Genomic DNA, 22,115 nt, shown 5'->3' on the forward strand with positions numbered 1-22,115 from the left:
AACACTTATTCAATATTTATTAGTATTGTCAAAGAAGTTGATGAATAGTAAAAAACGTAGACAATCTCTTCTAGTTGTGTGAAACTAATTCCCCCCAGATATATCTTTAAAATAAAGGTGCTGAAAGACAGGATGGATCTACTCCACCGAAGTAAACATGGTTACCGTGACAACAGTAGAGCCAAAACCACCCAACAGACGACACAACCATAGAAGGACTTCATCTAACGCAGGTATTAAATTATATCTTAAAATAAACAACAAACTTTGCTGGGATGAAAGGCACTGATTTGATACGAGACTATTTAAAGTCAGATGAGTAAATAATCATACCAATACTGTTGAATTAGCATGATGTATTCTTATTAGTTTGTAAAAAAAAAAACACAAGGTACTGAGGTGGAACATTCTGGAAGAGCCATGGAAGTAGGGGAAAACAGGTGAACACACTTAACAATACCAACACACCAGAGATATGTTACACCATCTATCAACAGGTCTGGAAACAGTTGTACCAACACACTAGAGATATGTTACACCATCTATCAACAGGTCTGGAAACAGTTGTACCAACACACTAGAGATATGTTACACCATCTATCAACAGGTCTGGAAACAGTTGTACCAACACACCAGAGCTATGTTACACTATCTATCTACAGGTCTGGAACCAGTAACCATTAATCCATCCATAGTGGAAAGCATCAGATACATTGACGAAGTGAACATGATTATGGAGCATCCTCTAGTACTATATAGTCAGCAGTGGTTCACACATGACCTCTACAGTAATGTCTGACACTAAGGGCTCTATTCAGTCTGGCTGGCTGAAGTGGTACAGATTGTTTACGGTCTCCACTAACCCGGGCGCATGGCCTTTAAAATTTTCATATCATGCTGTAAAACGCTGAACTTCCAACCATTCAGATTGAATAGAGCCCTAAATCCCACACCAGTTCAACAACGAGTGATAAAATCCAGTTGGTCACAAAGAGGAGTGTATGACGGTCAGGAGGTCGGGTCAGGAGGTCAGTCTACACGATGAGGAAACAGCCAGACCAGGGCAGGAGACCAGGTCAGGAGATCAGTCTACACGATGAGGAAACAGCCAGACCAGGTCAGGAGACCAGGTCAGGAGGTCAGTCTACACGATGAGGAAACAGCCAGATCAGGTCAGGAGACCAGGTCAGGAGGTCAGTCTACATGCTGAGGATACGGTCAGGAGATCAGGTCAGGAGGTCGGGTCAGTCTACATGCTGAGGATACGGTCAGGAGATCAGGTCAGGAGGTCAGGCTCCATGCTGAGGATACGGTCAGGAGATCAGGTCAGGAGGTCGGGTCAGTCTCCATGCTGAGGATACGGTCAGGAGACCAGGTCAGGAGGTCAGGCTCCATGCTGAGGATACGGTCAGGAGATCAGGTCAGGAGGTTGGGTCAGTCTCCATGCTGAGGATACGGTCAGGAGACCAGGTCAGGAGACCAGGTCAGGAGATCAGTCTACACGATGAGGAAACAGCCAGATCAGGTCAGGAGACCAGGTCAGGAGGTCAGTCTACACGATGAGGAAACAGCCAGATCAGGTCAGGAGACCAGGTCAGGAGGTCAGTCTACACGATGAGGAAACAGCCAAACCAGGGCAGGAGACCAGGTCAGGAGGTCAGTCTACATGATGAGGGAACAGCCAGACCAGAGCAGGAGACCAGGTCAGGAGGTCAGTCTACACGATGAGGAAACAGCCAGACCAGGACAGGAGACCAGGTCAGGAGGTCGGGTCAGTCTCCATGCTGAGGATACGGTCAGGAGACCAGGTCAGGAGGTCAGGCTCCATGCTGAGGATACGGTCAGGAGATCAGGTCAGGAGGTCGGGTCAGTCTCCATGCTGAGGATACGGTCAGGAGACCAGGTCAGGAGACCAGGTCAGGAGATCAGTCTACACGATGAGGAAACAGCCAGATCAGGTCAGGAGACCAGGTCAGGAGGTCAGTCTACACGATGAGGAAACAGCCAGATCAGGTCAGGAGACCAGGTCAGGAGGTCAGTCTACACGATGAGGAAACAGCCAAACCAGGGCAGGAGACCAGGTCAGGAGGTCAGTCTACATGATGAGGGAACAGCCAGACCAGAGCAGGAGACCAGGTCAGGAGGTCAGTCTACACGATGAGGAAACAGCCAGACCAGGACAGGAGACCAGGTCAGGAGGTCAGTCTACACGATGAGGAAACAGCCAGACCAGGACAGGAGACCAGGTCAGGAGGTCAGTCTACACGATGAGGAAACAGCCAGACCAGAGCAGGAGACCAGGTCAGGAGGTCAGTCTACACGATGAGGAAACAGCCAGACCAGGACAGGAGACCAGGTCAGGAGGTCAGTCTACACGATGAAGAAACAGCCAGACCAGGGCAGGAGGTCAGGTCAGGAGATCAGTCTACACGATGAGGAAACAGCCAGACCAGGTCAGGAGATCAGTCTACACGATGAGGAAACAGCCAGACCAGGTCAGGAGGTCAGTGATCATACTCCTTGTCTATAAACTTGGCCATGGTGGACAGCTGGATGTTGGTTGTGCCCTCATAAATGGTACCTGTGTAGATACAAAGACGGAGAAACAGCTTTAATGACCATTACACCAATACAGGAATAGAACGTTACAGACGACATGTTATCACACGTTAATGTCCATAACTTCCACCAAGAATTAAAAGAGAGAGTTTTCCTTAAATCAGTACTGGACCAAAGAGAAACATTTCACTCAGTCTGTCGAACTGCGCCTGGATCTGCCAAAATGTCTGCCATCAACAGTCAAAGTAGAACCAACCGATGAAAGCAAAGTGTCACTGTGTCGTAAGAGCTTCCTGGACCGTACCCTGGTTGAGGGGGTGTGTCTGAAATAGCGCCCCGTCCTCTTACCTAGGACGCCACACAGGGCCCCGTCCTCTTACCTAGGACGCCACACAGGGCCCCGTCCTCTTACCTAGGACGCCACACAGGGCCCCGTCCTCTTACCTAGGACGCCACACAGGGCCCCGTCCTCTTACCTAGGACGCCACACAGGGCCCCGTCCTCTTACCTAGGACGCCACACAGGGCCCCGTCCTCTTACCTAGGACGCCACACAGGGCCCCGTCCTCTTACCTAGGACGCCACACAGGGCCCCGTCCTCTTACCTTGGACGCCACACAGGGCCCCGTCCTCTTACCTAGGACGCCACACAGGGCCCCGTCCTCTTACCTAGGACGCCACAGGGCCCCGTCCTCTTACCTAGGACGCCACAGGGCCCCGTCCTCTTACCTAGGACGCCACAGGGCCCCGTCCTCTTACCTAGGACGCCACAGGGCCCCGTCCTCTTACCTAGGACGCCACAGGGCCCCGTCCTCTACCTAGGACGCCACAGGGCCCCGTCCTCTACCTAGGACGCCACAGGGCCCCGTCCTCTACCTAGGACGCCACAGGGCCCCGTCCTCTTACCTAGGACGCCACAGGGCCCCGTCCTCTACCTATGACGCCACAGGGCCCCGTCCTCTACCTACGCCACAGGGCCCCGTCCTCTACCTAGGACTACCTAGGACGCCACAGGGCCCCGTCCTCTTACCTAGGACGCCACAGGGCCCTGTCCTCTTATTTTGGACACACCCCCTCTCTCCCAGAACACACCCACTCTCTCCTAGCACCCACCCCCTCTCTCCCAGAACACACCCACTCTCTCCTAGCACCCACCCCCTCTCTCCCAGAACACACCCACTCTCTCCTAGCACCCACCCCCCTCTCCCAGAACACACCCACTCTCTCCTAGCACCCACCCCCCTCTCCCAGAACACACCCACTCTCTCCTAGCACCCACCCCCCTCTCTCCTAGCACCCCCCTCTCTCCTAGCACCCCCCTCTCTCCTAGCACACACCCTCCCTCTCCTAGCACCCCCCTCTCTCCTAGCACCCACCCCCCTCTCTCCTAGCACCCCCCTCTCTCCTAGCACCCCCCTCTCTCCTAGCACCCCCCTCTCTCCTAGCACCCCCCTCTCTCCTAGCACACACCCTCCCTCTCCTAGCACCCCCCTCTCCTAGCACACACCCCCCCTCTCCTAGCACCCACCCCCCTCTCTCCTAGCACCCCCCTCTCTCCTAGCACCCCCCTCTCTCCTAGCACCCCCCTCTCTCCTAGCACCCCCCTCTCTCCTAGCACCCCCCTCTCTCCTAGCACCCCCCTCTCTCCTAGCACACACCCTCCCTCTCCTAGCACCCCCCTCTCTCCTAGCACCCCCCTCTCTCCTAGCACCCCCCTCTCTCCTAGCACACACCCTCCCTCTCCTAGCACCCCCCTCTCTCCTAGCACCCACCCCCCTCTCTCCTAGCACCCCCCTCTCTCCTAGCACCCCCCTCTCTCCTAGCACCCCCCTCTCTCCTAGCACCCCCCTCTCTCCTAGCACCCTCCTCTCTCCTAGCACCCCCCTCTCTCCTAGCACACACCCTCCCTCTCCTAGCACCCCCCTCTCTCCTAGCACCCACCCCCCTCTCTCCTAGCACCCACCCCCCTCTCTCCTAGCACCCACCCCCCTCTCTCCTAGCACACCCCTCTCTCCTAGCACCCCCCTCTCTCCTAGCACCCACCCCCCTCTCTCCTAGCACCCCCCTCTCTCCTAGCACCCCCCTCTCTCCTAGCACCCCCCTCTCTCCTAGCACCCCCCTCTCTCCTAGCACCCCCCTCTCTCCTAGCACACACCCTCCCTCTCCTAGCACCCCCCTCTCTCCTAGCACACACCCTCCCTCTCCTAGCACCCCCCTCTCTCCTAACACCCACCCCCCTCTCTCCTAGCACCCCCCTCTCTCCTAGCACCCACCCCCCTCTCTCCTAGCACCCACCCCCCTCTCTCCTAGCACACCCCTCTCTCCTAGCACCCCCCTCTCTCCTAGCACCCACCCCCCTCTCTCCTAGCACCCCCCTCTCTCCTAGCACCCCCCTCTCTCCTAGCACCCCCCTCTCTCCTAGCACACACCCTCCCTCTCCTAGCACCCCCCTCTCTCCTAGCACACACCCTCCCTCTCCTAGCACCCCCCTCTCTCCTAGCACCCACCCCCCTCTCTCCTAGCACCCCCCTCTCTCCTAGCACCCACCCCCCTCTCTCCTAGCACCCACCCCCCTCTCTCCTAGCACCCACCCCCCTCTCTCCTAGCACCCACCCCCCTCTCTCCTAGCACCCCCCTCTCTCCTAGCACCCCCCTCTCTCCTAGCACCCTCCTCTCTCCTAGCACCCCCCTCTCTCCTAGCACCCCCCTCTCTCCTAGCACCCCCCTCTCTCCTAGCACCCCCCTCTCTCCTAGCACCCCCCTCTCTCCTAGCACCCTCCTCTCTCCTAGCACCCCCCTCTCTCCTAGCACACACCCTCCCTCTCCTAGCACCCCCCTCTCTCCTAGCACCCACCCCCCTCTCTCCTAGCACCCACCCCCCTCTCTCCTAGCACCCACCCCCCTCTCTCCTAGCACCCCCCTCTCTCCTAGCACCCACCCCCCTCTCTCCTAGCACACCCCTCTCTCCTAGCACCCCCCTCTCTCCTAGCACCCACCCCCCTCTCTCCTAGCACCCCCCTCTCTCCTAGCACCCCCCTCTCTCCTAGCACCCCCCTCTCTCCTAGCACCCCCCTCTCTCCTAGCACACACCCTCCTCTCTCCTAGCACCCCCCTCTCTCCTAGCACACACCCTCCCTCTCCTAGCACCCCCCTCTCTCCTAGCACCCACCCCCCTCTCTCCTAGCACCCCCCTCTCTCCTAGCACCCACCCCCCTCTCTCCTAGCACACCCCCCTCTCTCCTAGCACCCCCCTCTCTCCTAGCACCCCCCTCTCTCCTAGCACCCCCCTCTCTCCTAGCACCCCCCTCTCTCCTAGCAACCCCCTCTCTCCTAGCACCCTCCTCTCTCCTAGCACCCCCCTCTCTCCTAGCACACACCCTCCCTCTCCTAGCACCCCCCTCTCTCCTAGCACCCACCCCCCTCTCTCCTAGCACCCACCCCCCTCTCTCCTAGCACCCACCCCCCTCTCTCCTAGCACCCACCCCCCTCTCTCCTAGCACCCACCCCCCTCTCTCCTAGCACCCCCCTCTCTCCTAGCACCCCCCTCTCTCCTAGCACCCCCCTCTCTCCTAGCACACACCCTCCCTCTCTCCTAGCACACACCCCCCTCTCTCCTAGCACCCACCCCCCTCTCTCCTAGCACCCCCCTCTCTCCTAGCACCCCCCTCTCTCCTAGCACCCACCCCCCTCTCTCCTAGCACCCACCCCCCTCTCTCCTAGCACACCCCCCTCTCTCCTAGCACCCCCCTCTCTCCTAGCACCCCCCTCTCTCCTAGCACCCCCCCCTCTCTCCTAGCACCCCCCTCTCTCCTAGCACCCCCCTCTCTCCTAGCACCCCCCTCTCTCCTAGCACCCCCCTCTCTCCTAGCACCCTCCTCTCTCCTAGCACCCCCCTCTCTCCTAGCACCCCCCTCTCTCCTAGCACACCAAGGTCAGACCAGACAGAGGAATTCCTCGAGGATCAGATTGCCTTCTGTGTAGCCCAGCATCCCCCCCCCCTCCCTGCCCACTCCACCTTGCTGTGGCCCAATAACTAGCTAGCTAACTGTAGTTATGACGTTCCTAAACACCACCCCCCCCCTCCCCACTCCACCTTGCTGTGGCCCAATAACTAGCTAGCTAACTGTAGTTATGACGTTCCTAAACACCATCCCCCCCCCTCCTCCCCACTCCACCTTGCTGTGGCCCAATAACTAGCTAGCTAACTGTAGTTATGACGTTCCTAAACACCACCCCCCCCCTCCCCACTCCACCTTGCTGTGGCCCAATAACTAGCTTGCTAACTGTAGTTATGACGTTCCTAAACACCACCCCCCCCCTCCCCACTCCACCTTGCTGTGGCCCAATAACTAGCTAGCTAACTGTAGTTATGACGTTCCTAAACACCATCCCCCCCCCCTCCTCCCCACTCCACCTTGCTGTGGCCCAATAACTAGCTAGCTAACTGTAGTTATGACGTTCCTAAACACCATCCCCCCCCCCTCCTCCCCACTCCACCTTGCTGTGGCCCAATAACTAGCTAGCTAACTGTAGTTATGACGTTCCTAAACACCACCCCCCCCCTCCCCACTCCACCTTGCTGTGGCCCAATAACTAGCTAGCTAACTGTAGTTATGACGTTCCTAAACACCACCCCCCCCTGCCCACTCCCACCTTGCTGTGGCCCAATAACTAGCTAGCTAACTGTAGTTATGACGTTCCTAAACACCATCCCCCCCCCTGCCCACTCCACCTTGCTGTGGCCCAATAACTAGCTAGCTAACTGTAGTCATGACGTTCCTAAACACCATCCCCCCCTCCCCACTCCACCTTGCTGTGGCCCAATAACTAGCTTGCTAACTGTAGTTATGACGTTCCTAAACACCAGCCCACAGAGTCATGCTACCCACCGGGTTGCATAGCAACAGTACAGGAAAAGCTTTGGAACTAGCCATAGAAACTTACCTATTTTACAATCTCTGTAGTACTTCTCAACAGGGTAGTCTTTGGTGAAGCCTACCCCTCCCATCCACTCGATGCATTTTGAAGTGGTCAACGTTGCCACCTAATTTATGCAGAAAAGAACAAGGAACAATCAACACAAATACTGTGATGCTGTTGAATGAAGTAGTTTGGATTTGCACTGTTCATTCCCTCTATTAGAAGAGCAGGAAGGGACCCCTCTCGGAGCAGGGCGGGGACCCCTCTCGGAGCAGGGCGGGGACCCCTCTCGGAGCAGGGCGGGGACCCCTCTCGGAGCAGGGCGGGGACCCCTCTCGGAGCAGGGCGGGGACCCCTCTCGGAGCTGGGCGGGACCCCTCTCCGAGCAGGGCGGGACCCCTCTCCGAGCAGGGCGGTAACCCTCTCCGAGCAGGGCGGTAACCCTCTCCGAGCAGGGCGGTAACCCTCTCCGAGCAGGGCGGTAACCCTCTCCGAGCAGGGCGGGACCCCTCTCCGATCAGGGCGGTACCCCTCTCCGAGCAGGGCACAGATACAGGACCAGTCCAGTGATTATATGATCGTAGATCAGCACTCTGAGACGCTGTATGAACGTGGGCCTTGGTCTCTACATTCAGCTCACCTCTGAGGTGAAGTACTTGGCCATGCAGGCCTCCTTGATGAAAGGTCTTCCTGCCTCCTTCAGCCGGGCAGCGTTGTAGGTAAGCAGCCTGGCAGCCTCTATCTGGGTGGCTACATGGGCGATCTGGTGCTGCATGGCCTGTTACACATTACAGAACACCCTTTAGATGTGGTGCTGTTACACATTACAGAACACCCTTTAGATGTGGTGCTGCATGGCCTGTAACACATTACAGAACACCCTTTAGATGTGGTGCTGTAACACATTACAGAACACCCTTTAGATGTGGTGCTGTAACACATTACAGAACACCCTTTAGATGTGGTGCTGTAACACATTACAGAACACCCTTTAGATGTGGTGCTGTAACACATTACAGAACACCCTTTAGATGTGGTGCTGTAACACATTACAGAACACCCTTTAGATGTGGTGCTGTAACACATTACAGAACACCCTTTAGATGTGGTGCTGTAACACATTACAGAACACCCTTTAGATGTGGTGCTGTAACACATTACAGAACACCCTTTAGATGTGGTGCTGTAACACATTACAGAACACCCTTTAGATGTGGTGCTGTAACACATTACAGAACACCCTTTAGATGTGGTGCTGTAACACATTACAGAACACCCTTTAGATGTGGTGCTGTAAACACATTACAGAACACCCTTTAGATGTGGTGCTGTAACACATTACAGAACACCCTTTAGATGTGGTGCTGTAAACACATTACAGAACACCCTTTAGATGTGGTGCTGTAACACATTACAGAACACCCTTTAGATGTGGTGCTGCATGGCCTGTAACACATTACAGAACACCCTTTAGATGTGGTGCTGTAACACATTACAGAACACCCTTTAGATGTGGTGCTGTAACACATTACAGAACACCCTTTAGATGTGGTGCTGTGACACATTACAGAACACCCTTTAGATGTGGTGCTGTGACACATTACAGAACACCCTTTAGATGTGGTGCTGTAACACATTACAGAACACCCTTTAGATGTGGTGCTGTAACACATTACAGAACACCCTTTAGATGTGGTGCTGTGACACATTACAGAACACCCTTTAGATGTGGTGCTGTAACACATTACAGAACACACTTTAGATGTGGTGCTGTAACACATTACAGAACACCCTTTAGATGTGGTGCTGTAACACATTACAGAACACACTTTAGATGTGGTGCTGTAACACATTACAGAACACCCTTTAGATGTGGTGCTGTAGCACATTACAGAACACCCTTTAGATGTGGTGCTGTAACACATTACAGAACACCCTTTAGATGTGGTGCTGTAACACATTACAGAACACCCTTTAGATGTGGTGCTGTAACACATTACAGAACACCCTTTAGATGTGGTGCTGTAACACATTACAGAACACCCTTTAGATGTGGTGCTGTAGCACATTACAGAACACCCTTTAGATGTGGTGCTGTAACACATTACAGAACACACTTTAGATGTGGTGCTGTAACACATTACAGAACACCCTTTAGATGTGGTGCTGTAACACATTACAGAACACCCTTTAGATGTGGTGCTGCATGGCCTGTAACACATTACAGAACACCCTTTAGATGTGGTGCTGTAACACATTACAGAACACCCTTTAGATGTGGTGCTGTAACACATTACAGAACACCCTTTAGATGTGGTGCTGTAACACATTACAGAACACCCTTTAGATGTGGTGCTGTAACACATTACAGAACACCCTTTAGATGTGGTGCTGTAACACATTACAGAACACCCTTTAGATGTGGTGCTGTAACACATTACAGAACACCCTTACAGAACACCCTTTAGATGTGGTGCTGCATGGCCTGTAACACATTACAGAGCACCCTTTAGATGTGGTGCTGTAACACATTACAGAACACCCTTTAGATGTGGTGCTGTAACACATTACAGAACACCCTTTAGATGTGGTGCTGTAACACATTACAGAACACCCTTTAGATGTGGTGCTGTAACACATTACAGAACACCCTTTAGATGTGGTGCTGTAACACATTACAGAACACCCTTTAGATGTGGTGCTGTAACACATTACAGAACACCCTTTAGATGTGGTGCTGTAACACATTACAGAACACCCTTTAGATGTGGTGCTGTAACACATTACAGAACACCCTTTAGATGTGGTGCTGTAACACATTACAGAACACCCTTTAGATGTGGTGCTGTAACACATTACAGAACACCCTTTAGATGTGGTGCTGTAACACATTACAGAACACCCTTTAGATGTGGTGCTGTAACACATTACAGAACACCCTTTAGATGTGGTGCTGTAACACATTACAGAACACCCTTTAGATGTGGTGCTGTAACACATTACAGAACACACTTTAGATGTGGTGCTGTAACACATTACAGAACACCCTTTAGATGTGGTGCTGTAACACATTACAGAACACCCTTTAGATGTGGTGCTGTAACACATTACAGAACACCCTTTAGATGTGGTGCTGCATGGCCTGAAACACATTACAGAACACCCTTTAGATGTGGTGCTGTAACACATTACAGAACACCCTTTAGATGTGGTGCTGTAACACATTACAGAACACCCTTTAGATGTGGTGCTGTATGGCCTGTAACACATTACAGAACACCCTTTAGATGTGGTGCTGTAACACATTACAGAACACACTTTAGATGTGATGCTGTATGGCCTGTAACACATTACAGAACACCCTTTAGATGTGGTGCTGTAACACATTACAGAACACCCTTTAGATGTGGTGCTGTATGGCCTGTAACACATTACAGAACACCCTTTAGATGTGGTGCTGTAACACATTACAGAACACCCTTTAGATGTGATGCTGTAACACATTACAGAACACCCTTTAGATGTGGTGCTGTAGCACATTACAGAACACCCTTTAGATGTGGTGCTGTAACACATTACAGAACACCCTTTAGATGTGGTGCTGCATGGCCTGTAACACATTACAGAACACCCTTTAGATGTGGTGCTGTAACACATTACAGAACACCCTTTAGATGTGGTGCTGTAACACATTACAGAACACCCTTTAGATGTGGTGCTGTAACACATTACAGAACACCCTTTAGATGTGGTGCTGTAACACATTACAGAACACCCTTTAGATGTGGTGCTGTAAACACATTACAGAACACCCTTTAGATGTGGTGCTGTAACACATTACAGAACACCCTTTAGATGTGGTGCTGTATGGCCTGTAACACATTACAGAACACCCTTTAGATGTGGTGCTGTAACACATTACAGAACACCCTTTAGATGTGGTGCTGTAACACATTACAGAACACCCTTTAGATGTGGTGCTGTAACACATTACAGAACACCCTTTAGATGTGGTGCTGTAACACATTACAGAACACCCTTTAGATGTGGTGCTGTAAACACATTACAGAACACCCTTTAGATGTGGTGCTGTAACACATTACAGAACACCCTTTAGATGTGGTGCTGCATGGCCTGTAACACATTACAGAACACCCTTTAGATGTGGTGCTGTAACACATTACAGAGCACCCTTTAGATGTGGTGCTGTAACACATTACAGAACACCCTTTAGATGTGGTGCTGTAACACATTACAGAACACCCTTTAGATGTGGTGCTGTAACACATTACAGAACACCCTTTAGATGTGGTGCTGTAACACATTACAGAACACCCTTTAGATGTGGTGCTGTAACACATTACAGAACACCCTTTAGATGTGGTGCTGTAACACATTACAGAACACCCTTTAGATGTGGTGCTGTAACACATTACAGAACACCCTTTAGATGTGGTGCTGTAACACATTACAGAGCACCCTTTAGATGTGGTGCTGTAACACATTACAGAACACCCTTTAGATGTGGTGCTGTAAACACATTACAGAACACCCTTTAGATGTGGTGCTGTAAACACATTACAGAACACCCTTTAGATGTGGTGCTGTAAAACATTACAGAACACCCTTTAGATGTGGTGCTGTAACACATTATATAAGCATCATGATCACTAGTGTGCTGGAGTTTCCTTCCAATACAACACTGGTTCTGTGTGGCTCAGGAACCCACAGCCCTTGCAATGCCAGGGCTGTGGGTTCGATTCCCGCTGGGGCCAACCAGGCTAAAACGTATGCAGCCATGACTGAGTCGTTTTGGATTATTTTATTTTTTTAAAGTATCTGCTAAATGACCTCGATTATTGTTCAAGATGGAGAATAATGGAGGTTTTTAAAATGAATCACAAAGATGAGTTTGATAGAAGTCAGTAAGCCACACACTGGTCACAGCAGCAACACCTACAAGTGGAGAAACATTCATCCCATGACCAGGAAATGTATAAAAATGTTTTTTTAAATGAATATGTTTTTTAACCTGGAAGTCGAAGATGCGTTTGCCAAACTGAACCCTCTGTCTGGTGTAGGGAACGGCCTGGTCGAAGCAACCCTGAGCCAGGCCCAGCATCTGAGCGGCGATCCCAATCCTGCCTTCGTTCAGCATGCCGATGGCGTACTTGTATCCGTGGCCGATCTGACCCAAGACGTTCTTCTCAGGAACCTTCAACAAAACCAAAGAAATCTCTGGTCGACCAACAGCCTATGGACCAATCAATGGACCAGTCGACTAAATGGGGTCAGCCCGACAAAATATATAGACAGAATCTAAAATACGGATACTCTAAAAATGGCCACTTCTAGAGAGTACAGACACATTTCATATACGCAGCTAGAAGGTTCATTATTATTATTATTATTATTATTATTATTATTATTATTATTCATTATTATACACACACATTACATTACCATTCAATCAACATGCTTCTGATCTGATGGACAGGTTGATGCATATCAGATTCACCTTTTCATTGTTGGTTGTTGTTACGGTCTATATTTGTTCATATATAGAATGTGTGCCTTGATGTTGTCCAGGTTGACAAGCCTACCTACCTTGATGTTGTCCAGGTTGAAGAGCCTACCTACCTTGATGTTGTCCAGGTTGAAGAGCCTACCTACCTTGATGTTGTCCAGGTTGAAGAGCCTACCTACCTTGATGTTGTCCAGGTTGAAGAGCCTACCTACCTTGATGTTGTCCAGGTTGAAGAGCCTACCCACCTTGATGTTGTCCAGGTTGAGAGGACAGGTTGAAGAGCCTACCTACCTTGATGTTGTCCAGGTTGAAGAGTCTACCTACCTTGATGTTGTCCAGGTTGAGAGGACAGGTTGAAGAGCCTACCTACCTTGATGTTGTCCAGGTTAAGAGGACAGGTTGAAGAGCCTACCTACCATGATGTTGTCCAGGTTGAGAGGACAGGTTGAAGAGCCTACCTACCTTGATGTTGTCCAGGTTAAGAGGACAGGTTGAAGAGCCTACCTACCTTGATGTTGTCCAGGTTAAGAGGACAGGTTGAAGATCCTACCTACCTTGATGTTGTCCAGGTTGAGAGGACAGGTTGAAGAAGCTCTCAGACCCAGTTTGTTCTCCTTCCTGCCGATCTGAAGCCCCTCGGTGTCTCTGTCCACGATGAAGCAGGTGATACCTCGGTGGCCCTGTGGACAAAAGAGGAAGTTTACTGTCATTTACTGCTGGATACAAAATCAAACTTTATTGGTCACATACACAGGTTCCAACAGCGTGTAAACCAGGAAGTAGCTGTTTCCTAGGCGCTACCACTCAACAGGACATATCAAACACTAAGGAGAAACTCCTCTACAGTCTGAAGACAAACACTAAGGAGAAACTCCTCTACAGTCTGAAGACAAGACAAACACTAAGGAGAAACTCCTCTACAGCCTGAAGACAAGACAAACACTAAGGAGAAACTCCTCTACAGTCTGAAGACAAGACAAACACTAAGGAGAAACTCCTCCACAGTCTGAAGACAAGACAAACACTAAGGAGAAACTCCTCTACAGCCTGAAGACAAGACAAACACTAAGGAGAAACTCCTCCACAGTCTGAAGACAAACACTAAGGAGAAACTCCTCTACAGTCTGAAGACAAACACTAAGACAAGACCCGAATGAACTAGACCCTGTTGTTTGGTGACAGCGTGAGTTTGTTTGGTGACTGCGTGAGTTTGGTTGGTGACTGCGTGGGTTTGGTTGGTGACTGCGTGGGTTTGGTTGGTGACTGTGTGGGTTTGGTTGGTGACTGCGTGGGTTTGGATGGTGACTGCGTGGGTTTGGTTGGTGACTGCGTGGGTTGGTGACTGCGTGGGTTTGTTTGGTGACTGCGTGGGTTTGGTTGGTGACTGCGTGAGTTTGGTTGGTGACTGCGTGGGTTTGGTTGGTGACTGTGTGGGTTTGGTTGGTGACTGCGTGGGTTTATTTGGTGACTGCGTGGGTTTGGATGGTGACTGCGTGGGTTTGGTTGGTGACTGCGTGGGTTTGGTTGGTGACTGCGTGGGTTTGGCTGGTGACTGTGTGGGTTTGGTTGGTGACTGCGTGGGTTTGGATGGTGACTGCGTGGGTTTGGTTGGTGACTGCGTGGGTTTGGCTGGTGACTGTGTGGGTTTGGTTGGTGACTGCGTGGGTTTGGATGGTGACTGCGTGGGTTTGGTTGGTGACTGCGTGGGTTGGTGATTGCGTGGGTTTGTTTGGTGACTGCGTGGGTTTATTTGGTGACTGCGTGGGTTTGGTTGGTGACTGCGTGGGTTTGGTTGGTGACTGCGTGGGTTTGTTTGGTGACTGCGTGGGTTTGTTTGGTGACTGCGTGGGTTTGTTTGGTGACTGCGTGGGTTGGTGACTGCGTGGGTTTGTTCGGTTACTGCGTGGGTTGGTGACTGCGCGGGTTGGTGACTGCGTGGGTTTGTTTGGTGACTGCGTGGGTTGATTTGGTGACTGCGTGGGTTTGTTTGGTGACTGCGTGGGTTTGGTTGGTGACTGCGTGGGTTTGGTTGGTGACTGCGTGGGTTTGGTTGGTGACTGCGTGGGTTTGGTTGGTGACTGCGTGGGTTTGGTTGGTGACTGCGTGGGTTTGTTTGGTGACTGCGTGGGTTTGGTTGGTGACTGCGTGGGTTTGGTTGGTGACTGCGTGGGTTTGTTTGGTGACTGCGTGGGTTTGTTTGGTGACTGCGTGGGTTTATTTGGTGACTGCGTGGGTTTGTTTGGTGACTGCGTGGGTTTGTTTGGTGACTGCGTGGGTTGGTGACTGCGTGGGTTTGTTTGGTGACTGTGTGGGTTTGTTTGGTGACTGTGTGGGTTGATTTGGTGACTGCGTGGGTTTGTTTGGTGACTGCGTGGGTTTGTTTGGTGACTGCGTGGGTTTGGTTGGTGACTGCGTGGGTTTGGTTGGGGACTGCGTGGGTTTGGTTGGGGACTGCGTGGGTTTGGTTGGGGACTGCGTGGGTTTGGTTGGGGACTGCGTGGGTTTGGTTGGGGACTGCGTGGGTTTGGTTGGGGACTGCGTGGGTTTGGTTGGGGACTGCGTGGGTTTGTTTGGTGACTGCGTGGGTTGGTGACTGCGTGGGTTTGTTCGGTGACTGCGTGGGTTTGGTTGGTGACTGCGTGGGTTTGGTTGGTGACTGCGTGGGTTTGGTTGGTGACTGCGTGGGTTTGGTTGGTGACTGTGTGGGTTTGGTCGGTGACTGCGTGGGTCGGTGACTGCGTGGGTTTGTGACTGCGTGGGTTGGTACCTGCGTGCGTTTGTTTGGTGACTGTGTGGGTTGGTGACTGCGTGGGTTTAGTTGGTGACTGCGTGGGTTTAGTTGGTGACTGCGTGGGTTTAGTTGGTGACTAAGTGGGTGGTGACTGCGTGGGTTTGGTTGATGACTGTGTGGGTTGGTGACTGTGTGGTCGGTGACTGCGTGGGTTTGGGTTGGTGACTGTGTGGGTTTGTTCGGTGACTGCGTGGGTTGGTGACTGCGTGGGTTTGGGTTGGTGACTACGTGGGTTGGTGACTGCGTGGGTTTGGGTTGGTGACTGCGTGGGTTGGTGACTGCGTGGGTTGGTGACTGCGTGGGTTGGGTTGGTGACTGCATGGGTTGGGTTGGTGACTGCGTGGGTTGGTGACTGCGTGGGTTGGTGACTGCGTGGGTTTGGTTGGTGACTGCGTGGGTTTGGTTGGGGACTGCGTGGGCTGGTGACTGCGTGGGCTGGTGACTGCGTGGGCTGGTGACTGCGTGGGTCGGTGACTGCGTGTGTTTGTTTTGTGACTGCGTGGGTTGGTGACTGCGTGGGTTGGGTTGGTGACTGCGTGGGTTGGGTTGGTGACTGCGTGGGTTTGTTTGGTGACTGCGTGGGTTGGGTTGGTGACTGCGTGGGTTGGGTTGGTGACTGCGTGGTTCGGTGACTGCGTGGGTTGGGTTGGTGACTGCGTGGGTTTGGTTGGTGACTGCGTGGGTTTGTTTGGTGACTGCGTGGGTTTGTTTGGTGACTGCGTGGGTTGGTGACTGCGTGGTTCGGTGTCTGCGTGGTTCGGTGACTGCGTGGTTCGGTGACTGCGTGGGTTGTTGACTGCGTGGGGTTGAACTCACAGCAGACGGGTCCACGTTGGCCATCACCAGAAACACCCCGGCTTGCTCTGCGTTGCTGATCCACATCTTGGAACCGTTGATGACGTAATAGTCTCCATGTTTGTCAGCACGCGTCTTCAGAGAGAAGGCATCGCTACCCGACTCTGCTTCTGACAGGCAGAAACTACCAACCTACAGTACAGGACAACAAGGTATCATTACATGGACAGGTCTGGAACTACCAACCTACAGGACAGGACAACAAGGTATCAGCATCATTACATGGACAGGTCTGGAACTACAGGACAACAAGGTATCAGCATCATTACATGGACAGGTCTGGATCTACAGGACAACAAGGTGTTAGCATCATTACATGGACAGGTCTGGAACTACCAACCTACAGGACAACAAGGTGTCAGCATCATTACATGGACAGGTCTGGAACTACAGGACAACAAGGTATCAGCATCATTACATGGACAGGTCTGGAACTACAGGACAACAAGGTATCAGCATCATTACATGGACAGGTCTGGATCTACAGGACATGACAACAAGGTGTCAGCATCATTACATGGATAGGTCTGGAACTACAGGACAACAAGGTATCAGCATCATTACATGGACAGGTCTGGAACTACAGTACAGGAAAACAAGGTGTCAGCATCATTACATGGATAGGTCTGGAACTACAGTACAGGACAACAAGGTATCAGCATCATTACATGACCAGGTCTGGAACTACAGTACAGGACAACAAGGTGTTAGCATCATTACATGGATAGGTCTGGAACTACAGTACAGGACAACAAGGTATCAGCAGCATTACATGGACAGGTCTGGAACTACAGGACAACAAGGTGTCAGCATCATTACATGGACAGGTCTGGAACTACAGTACAGGACAACACGGTGTCAGCATCATTACATGGACAAGTCTGGAACTACAGTACAGGACAACAAGGTATCAGCATCATTACATGGACAGGTCTGGAACTACAGGACAACAAGGTGTCAGCATCATTACATGGACAGGTCTGGAACTACAGTACAGGACAACAAGGTATCAGCATCATTACATGGACAGGTCTGGAAGTACAGGACAACAAGGTGTCAGCATCATTACATGGACAGGTCTGGAACTACAGGACAACAAGGTGTCAGCATCATTACATGGACAGGTCTGGATGTACAGGACAACAAGGTGTCAGCATCATTACATGGACAGGTCTGGAACTACAGTACAGAACAACAAGGTGTCAGCATCACTACATGGACAGGTCTGGAACTACAGTACAGGACAACAAGGTATCAGCATCATTACATGGACAGGTCTGGAAGTACAGTACAGGACAACAAGGTGTCAGCATCATTACATGGACAGGTCTGGAACTACAGGACAACAAGGTGTCAGCATCATTAAATGGACAGGTCTGGATGTACAGGACAACAAGGTGTCAGCATCATTACATGGACAGGTCTGGAACTACAGTACAGAACAACAAGGTGTCAGCATCATTACATGGACAGGTCTGGAACTACAGTACAGAACAACAAGGTGTTAGCATCATTACATGGACAGGTCTGGAACTACAGTACAGGACAACAAGGTGTCAGCATCATTACATGGACAGGTCTGGAACTACAGTACAGGACAACAAGGTATCATTACATGGACAGGTCTGGAACAACAGTACAGGACAACAAGGTATCAGCATCATTACATGGACAGGTCTGGAACTACAGTACAGGACAACAAGGTGTCAGCATCATTACATGGACAGGTCTGGAACTACAGGACAACAAGGTGTCAGCATCATTACATGGACAGGTCTGGAACTGCAGTACAGGACAACAAGGTATCAGCATCATTACATGACCAGGTCTGGAACTACAGTACAGGACAACAAGGTGTTAGCATCATTACATGGATAGGTCTGGATCTACAGGACAGGACAACAAGGTGTTAGCATCATTACATGGACAGGTCTGGAACTACAGTACAGGACAACAAGGTGTCAGCATCATTACATGGACAGGTCTGGAACTACAGTACAGGACAAGGTGTCAGCATCATTACATGGACAGGTCTGGAACAACAGTACAGGACAACAAGGTGTCAGCATCATTACATGGACAGGTCTGGAACTACAGTACAGGACAAGGTGTCAGCATCATTACATGGACAGGTCTGGAACAACAGTACAGGACAACAAGGTGTCAGCATCATTACATGGACAGGTCTGGAACTACAGTACAGGACAAGGTGTCAGCATCATTACATGGACAGGTCTGGAACAACAGTACAGGACAACAAGGTGTCAGCATCATTACATGGACAGGTCTGGAACTACAGTACAGAACAACAAGGTGTCAGCATCATTACATGGACAGGTCTGGAACTACAGGACAACAAGGTGTTAGCATCATTACATGGATAGGTCTGGAACAACAGTACAGGACAACAAGGTATCAGCATCATTACATGGACAGGTCTGGAACAACAGTACAGGACAACAAGGTGTCAGCATCATTACATGGACAAGTCTGGAACTACAGGACAACAAGGTGTTAGCATCATTACATGGACAGGTCTGGAACTACAGTACAGGACAACAAGGTGTCAGCATCATTACATGGGCAGGTCTGGAACTACAGGACAACAAGGTATCAGCATCATTACATGGACAGGTCTGGAACTACAGGACAACAAGGTATCAGCATCATTACATGGACAGGTCTGGAACTACCAACCTACAGGACAACAAGGTATCAGCATCATTACATGGACAGGTCTGGAACTACAGTACAGGACAACAAGGTGTCAGCATCATTACATGGACAGGTCTGGGACTACAGGACAACAAGGTGTTAGCATCATTACATGGACAGGTCTGGAACTACAGGACAATAAATTATAGAATATACATATCCTTCAGACCACTGCAATTTCGCTGGTACACCATTGACATTTAAATGTTATTGAAATATTAACTTCTAATTACTACGCCAAATATGGCTGCCATTGAATGACAACTTAAAATGGTCATGTCTATTCTATGATGTATATTTCTATGATTTCAATAGGTTTCCTATGGAGGATTACAGATATTAGTACCATTTATCAGCCAAAACATTATATCCACCCTGTATTCAAGATCCTGTTGTGTCTCAACCAATCGTAGGCACAATATAGAAACCTCAGCTGTAAAATATGGTCCAAGATACAACACGAAGAAGAAGAAACAGCTGTAAAATATGGTCCAAGATACAACACGAAGAAGAAGAAACAGCTGTAAAATATGGTCCAAGATACAACACGAAGAAGAAACAGCTGTAAAATATGGTCCAAGATACAACACGAAGAAGAAACAGCTGTAAAATATGGTCCAAGATACAACACGAAGAAGAAACAGCTGTAAAATATGGACCGAGATACAACACGAAGAAGAAACAACAGAGTGAAGAATGAAGCAAGTTTTCCTCTAGGACTTTACCTGTACTTAGCTCTATTCAGTTTATTTATTTTTTTATCCTGAAAAACTCCCCAGTACTTAACGATTACAAGCATACCCATAACATGATGCATTAAAAAAAATCCCAATTGAATCCATTTTAAATTCAGGCTGTAAAGTGAAGTGGATATTTTCTGAAGGCGTTTTAGGTCTGTTAAATGTCTTGTGAACCAGTAGCTCCCTCTACTGGCTATAATAAAGAGACGTTAGCTACATGATCAGAAGCTTTATTTAAACTTACTAGTACAGCCTTAAATCAAAACGCAGATGCACTACTTCTCACTACCCTTAAATCAAAACACACTACCTCTCACTACCCTTAAATCAAAACACACTACCTCTCACTACCCTTAAATCAAAACACACTACCTCTCACTACCCTTAAATCAAAACACACTACCTCTCACTACCCTTAAATCAAAACACACTACCTCTCACTACCCTTAAATCAAAACACACTACCTCTCACTACCCTTAAATCAAAACACACTACCTCTCACTACCCTTAAATCAAAACACACTACCTCTCACTACCCTTAAATCAAAACACACTACCTCTCACTACCCTTAAATCAAAACACACTACCTCTCACTACCCTTAAATCAAAACACACTACTTCTCACTACCCTTAAATCAAAACACACTACCTCTCACTACCCTTAAATCAAAACACATAGATACACACTACCTCTCACTACCCTTAAATCAAAACACACTACCTCTCACTACCCTTAAATCAAAACACACTACCTCTCACTACCCTTAAATCAAAACACATAGATACACACTACCCTTAAATCAAAACACACTACCTCTCACTACCCTTAAATCAAAACACACTACCTCTCACTACCCTTAAATCAAAACACATAGATACACACTACCTCTCACTACCCTTAAATCAAAACACACTACTTCTCACTACCCTTAAATCAAAACACAGATGCACTACCTCTCACTATCCTTAAATCAAAACACAGATGCACTACCTCTCACTACCCTTAAATCAAAACACACTACCTCTCACTACCCTTAAATCAAAACACACTACCTCTCACTACCCTTAAATCAAAACACAGATGCACTACTTCTCACTACCCTTAAATCAAAACACACTACCTCTCACTACCCTTGAATCAAAACACACTACCTCTCACTACCCTTAAATCAAAACACATAGATACACACTACCTCTCACTACCCTTAAATCAATACACACTACCTCTCACTACCCTTAAATCAAAACACACTACTTCTCACTACCCTTAAATCAAAACACATAGGCCACATATTTCCTCTCGGCTAGAAACCCGTTTAATAAAATCAATACGACACGCAACCTGTTAAAGTCACTCACCATGTCTGTTGACAGCCGGCTGAGATAGCGCTCTTTCTGGGCTGCGGTCCCCAGCTTGGTAAACAGCGTGTTGATGAGGGTGTTCTGGATGTCACACAGCACGGCCACGGAGGCGTCCACTTTGGCCAGCTCCTCAATGACCAGGATGGAGGAGAAGAACGTGGAGCCGGTGCCTCCGTACTCTGGGTCGATCTCTATGCCCATCAGCTGGGAAGTGACAATGAATCATCTGACAAATTCATGGGGAATACTCAGGTACATATAACAGGGTGGTGTTCAGGACATACTTTAACGTGTCCTTTTGGACAACAGGGCGGTGTCCTTTTTGACAACAGGGTAGTGTCCTTTTTGGACAACAGGGCAGTGTCCTTTTGGACAACAGGGTAGTGTCCTTTTTGGACAACAGGGCAGTGTCCTTTTTGGACAACAGGGCAGTGTCCTTTTTGACAACAGGGCAGTGTCTAATGAACATGACGGAGGTAGGTTAGGTCTATTCCACGGTAACAGAATTATGCTGCGACTTCCAAATATTACTAAACAAAAAAAACATTTATTTAAAAAGTTTAAACAAACCAACTCCATGCACAAGGACTAATTTTAATAATTTCCCTTTGAACATTTGACAAAAATAAATTCCCTAGAAGAACT

At 49.8% G+C, this 22,115-nt stretch overlaps 1 protein-coding gene across 2 annotated transcripts in view; it reads right to left on the reverse strand.

The window, feature by feature from the left end:
• acadsb (acyl-CoA dehydrogenase short/branched chain) overlaps positions 1-22,115 on the reverse strand; it is a 27,348-nt gene continuing 5,233 nt past the window's right edge. The window contains exons 4-11 of one of the 2 annotated variants that reach the window (XR_016491184.1): positions 21,468-21,674; positions 16,613-16,783; positions 13,560-13,685; positions 12,511-12,693; positions 8,119-8,256; positions 7,503-7,602; positions 2,454-2,581; positions 1-2,411 (exon numbers count right to left, since the gene is read on the reverse strand). Coding sequence is in view for 1 of the 2 variants with exons in the window: in XM_090217836.1 (XP_090073962.1) it covers positions 2,505-2,581; positions 7,503-7,602; positions 8,119-8,256; positions 12,511-12,693; positions 13,560-13,685; positions 16,613-16,783; positions 21,468-21,674 (1,002 nt within the window). In the remaining variant the exon portion in view is untranslated. Of the gene's footprint in view, positions 2,582-7,502; positions 7,603-8,118; positions 8,257-12,510; positions 12,694-13,559; positions 13,686-16,612; positions 16,784-21,467; positions 21,675-22,115 lie in introns of both variants that reach the window. The other variant, XM_090217836.1, reaches the window with a different exon arrangement.

Source organism: Oncorhynchus mykiss, chromosome 23, assembly GCF_057628025.1.
Source record: "Oncorhynchus mykiss isolate SJ-2025 chromosome 23, ASM5762802v1, whole genome shotgun sequence".
Classification (NCBI taxonomy): Eukaryota; Metazoa; Chordata; class Actinopteri; order Salmoniformes; family Salmonidae; genus Oncorhynchus; species Oncorhynchus mykiss.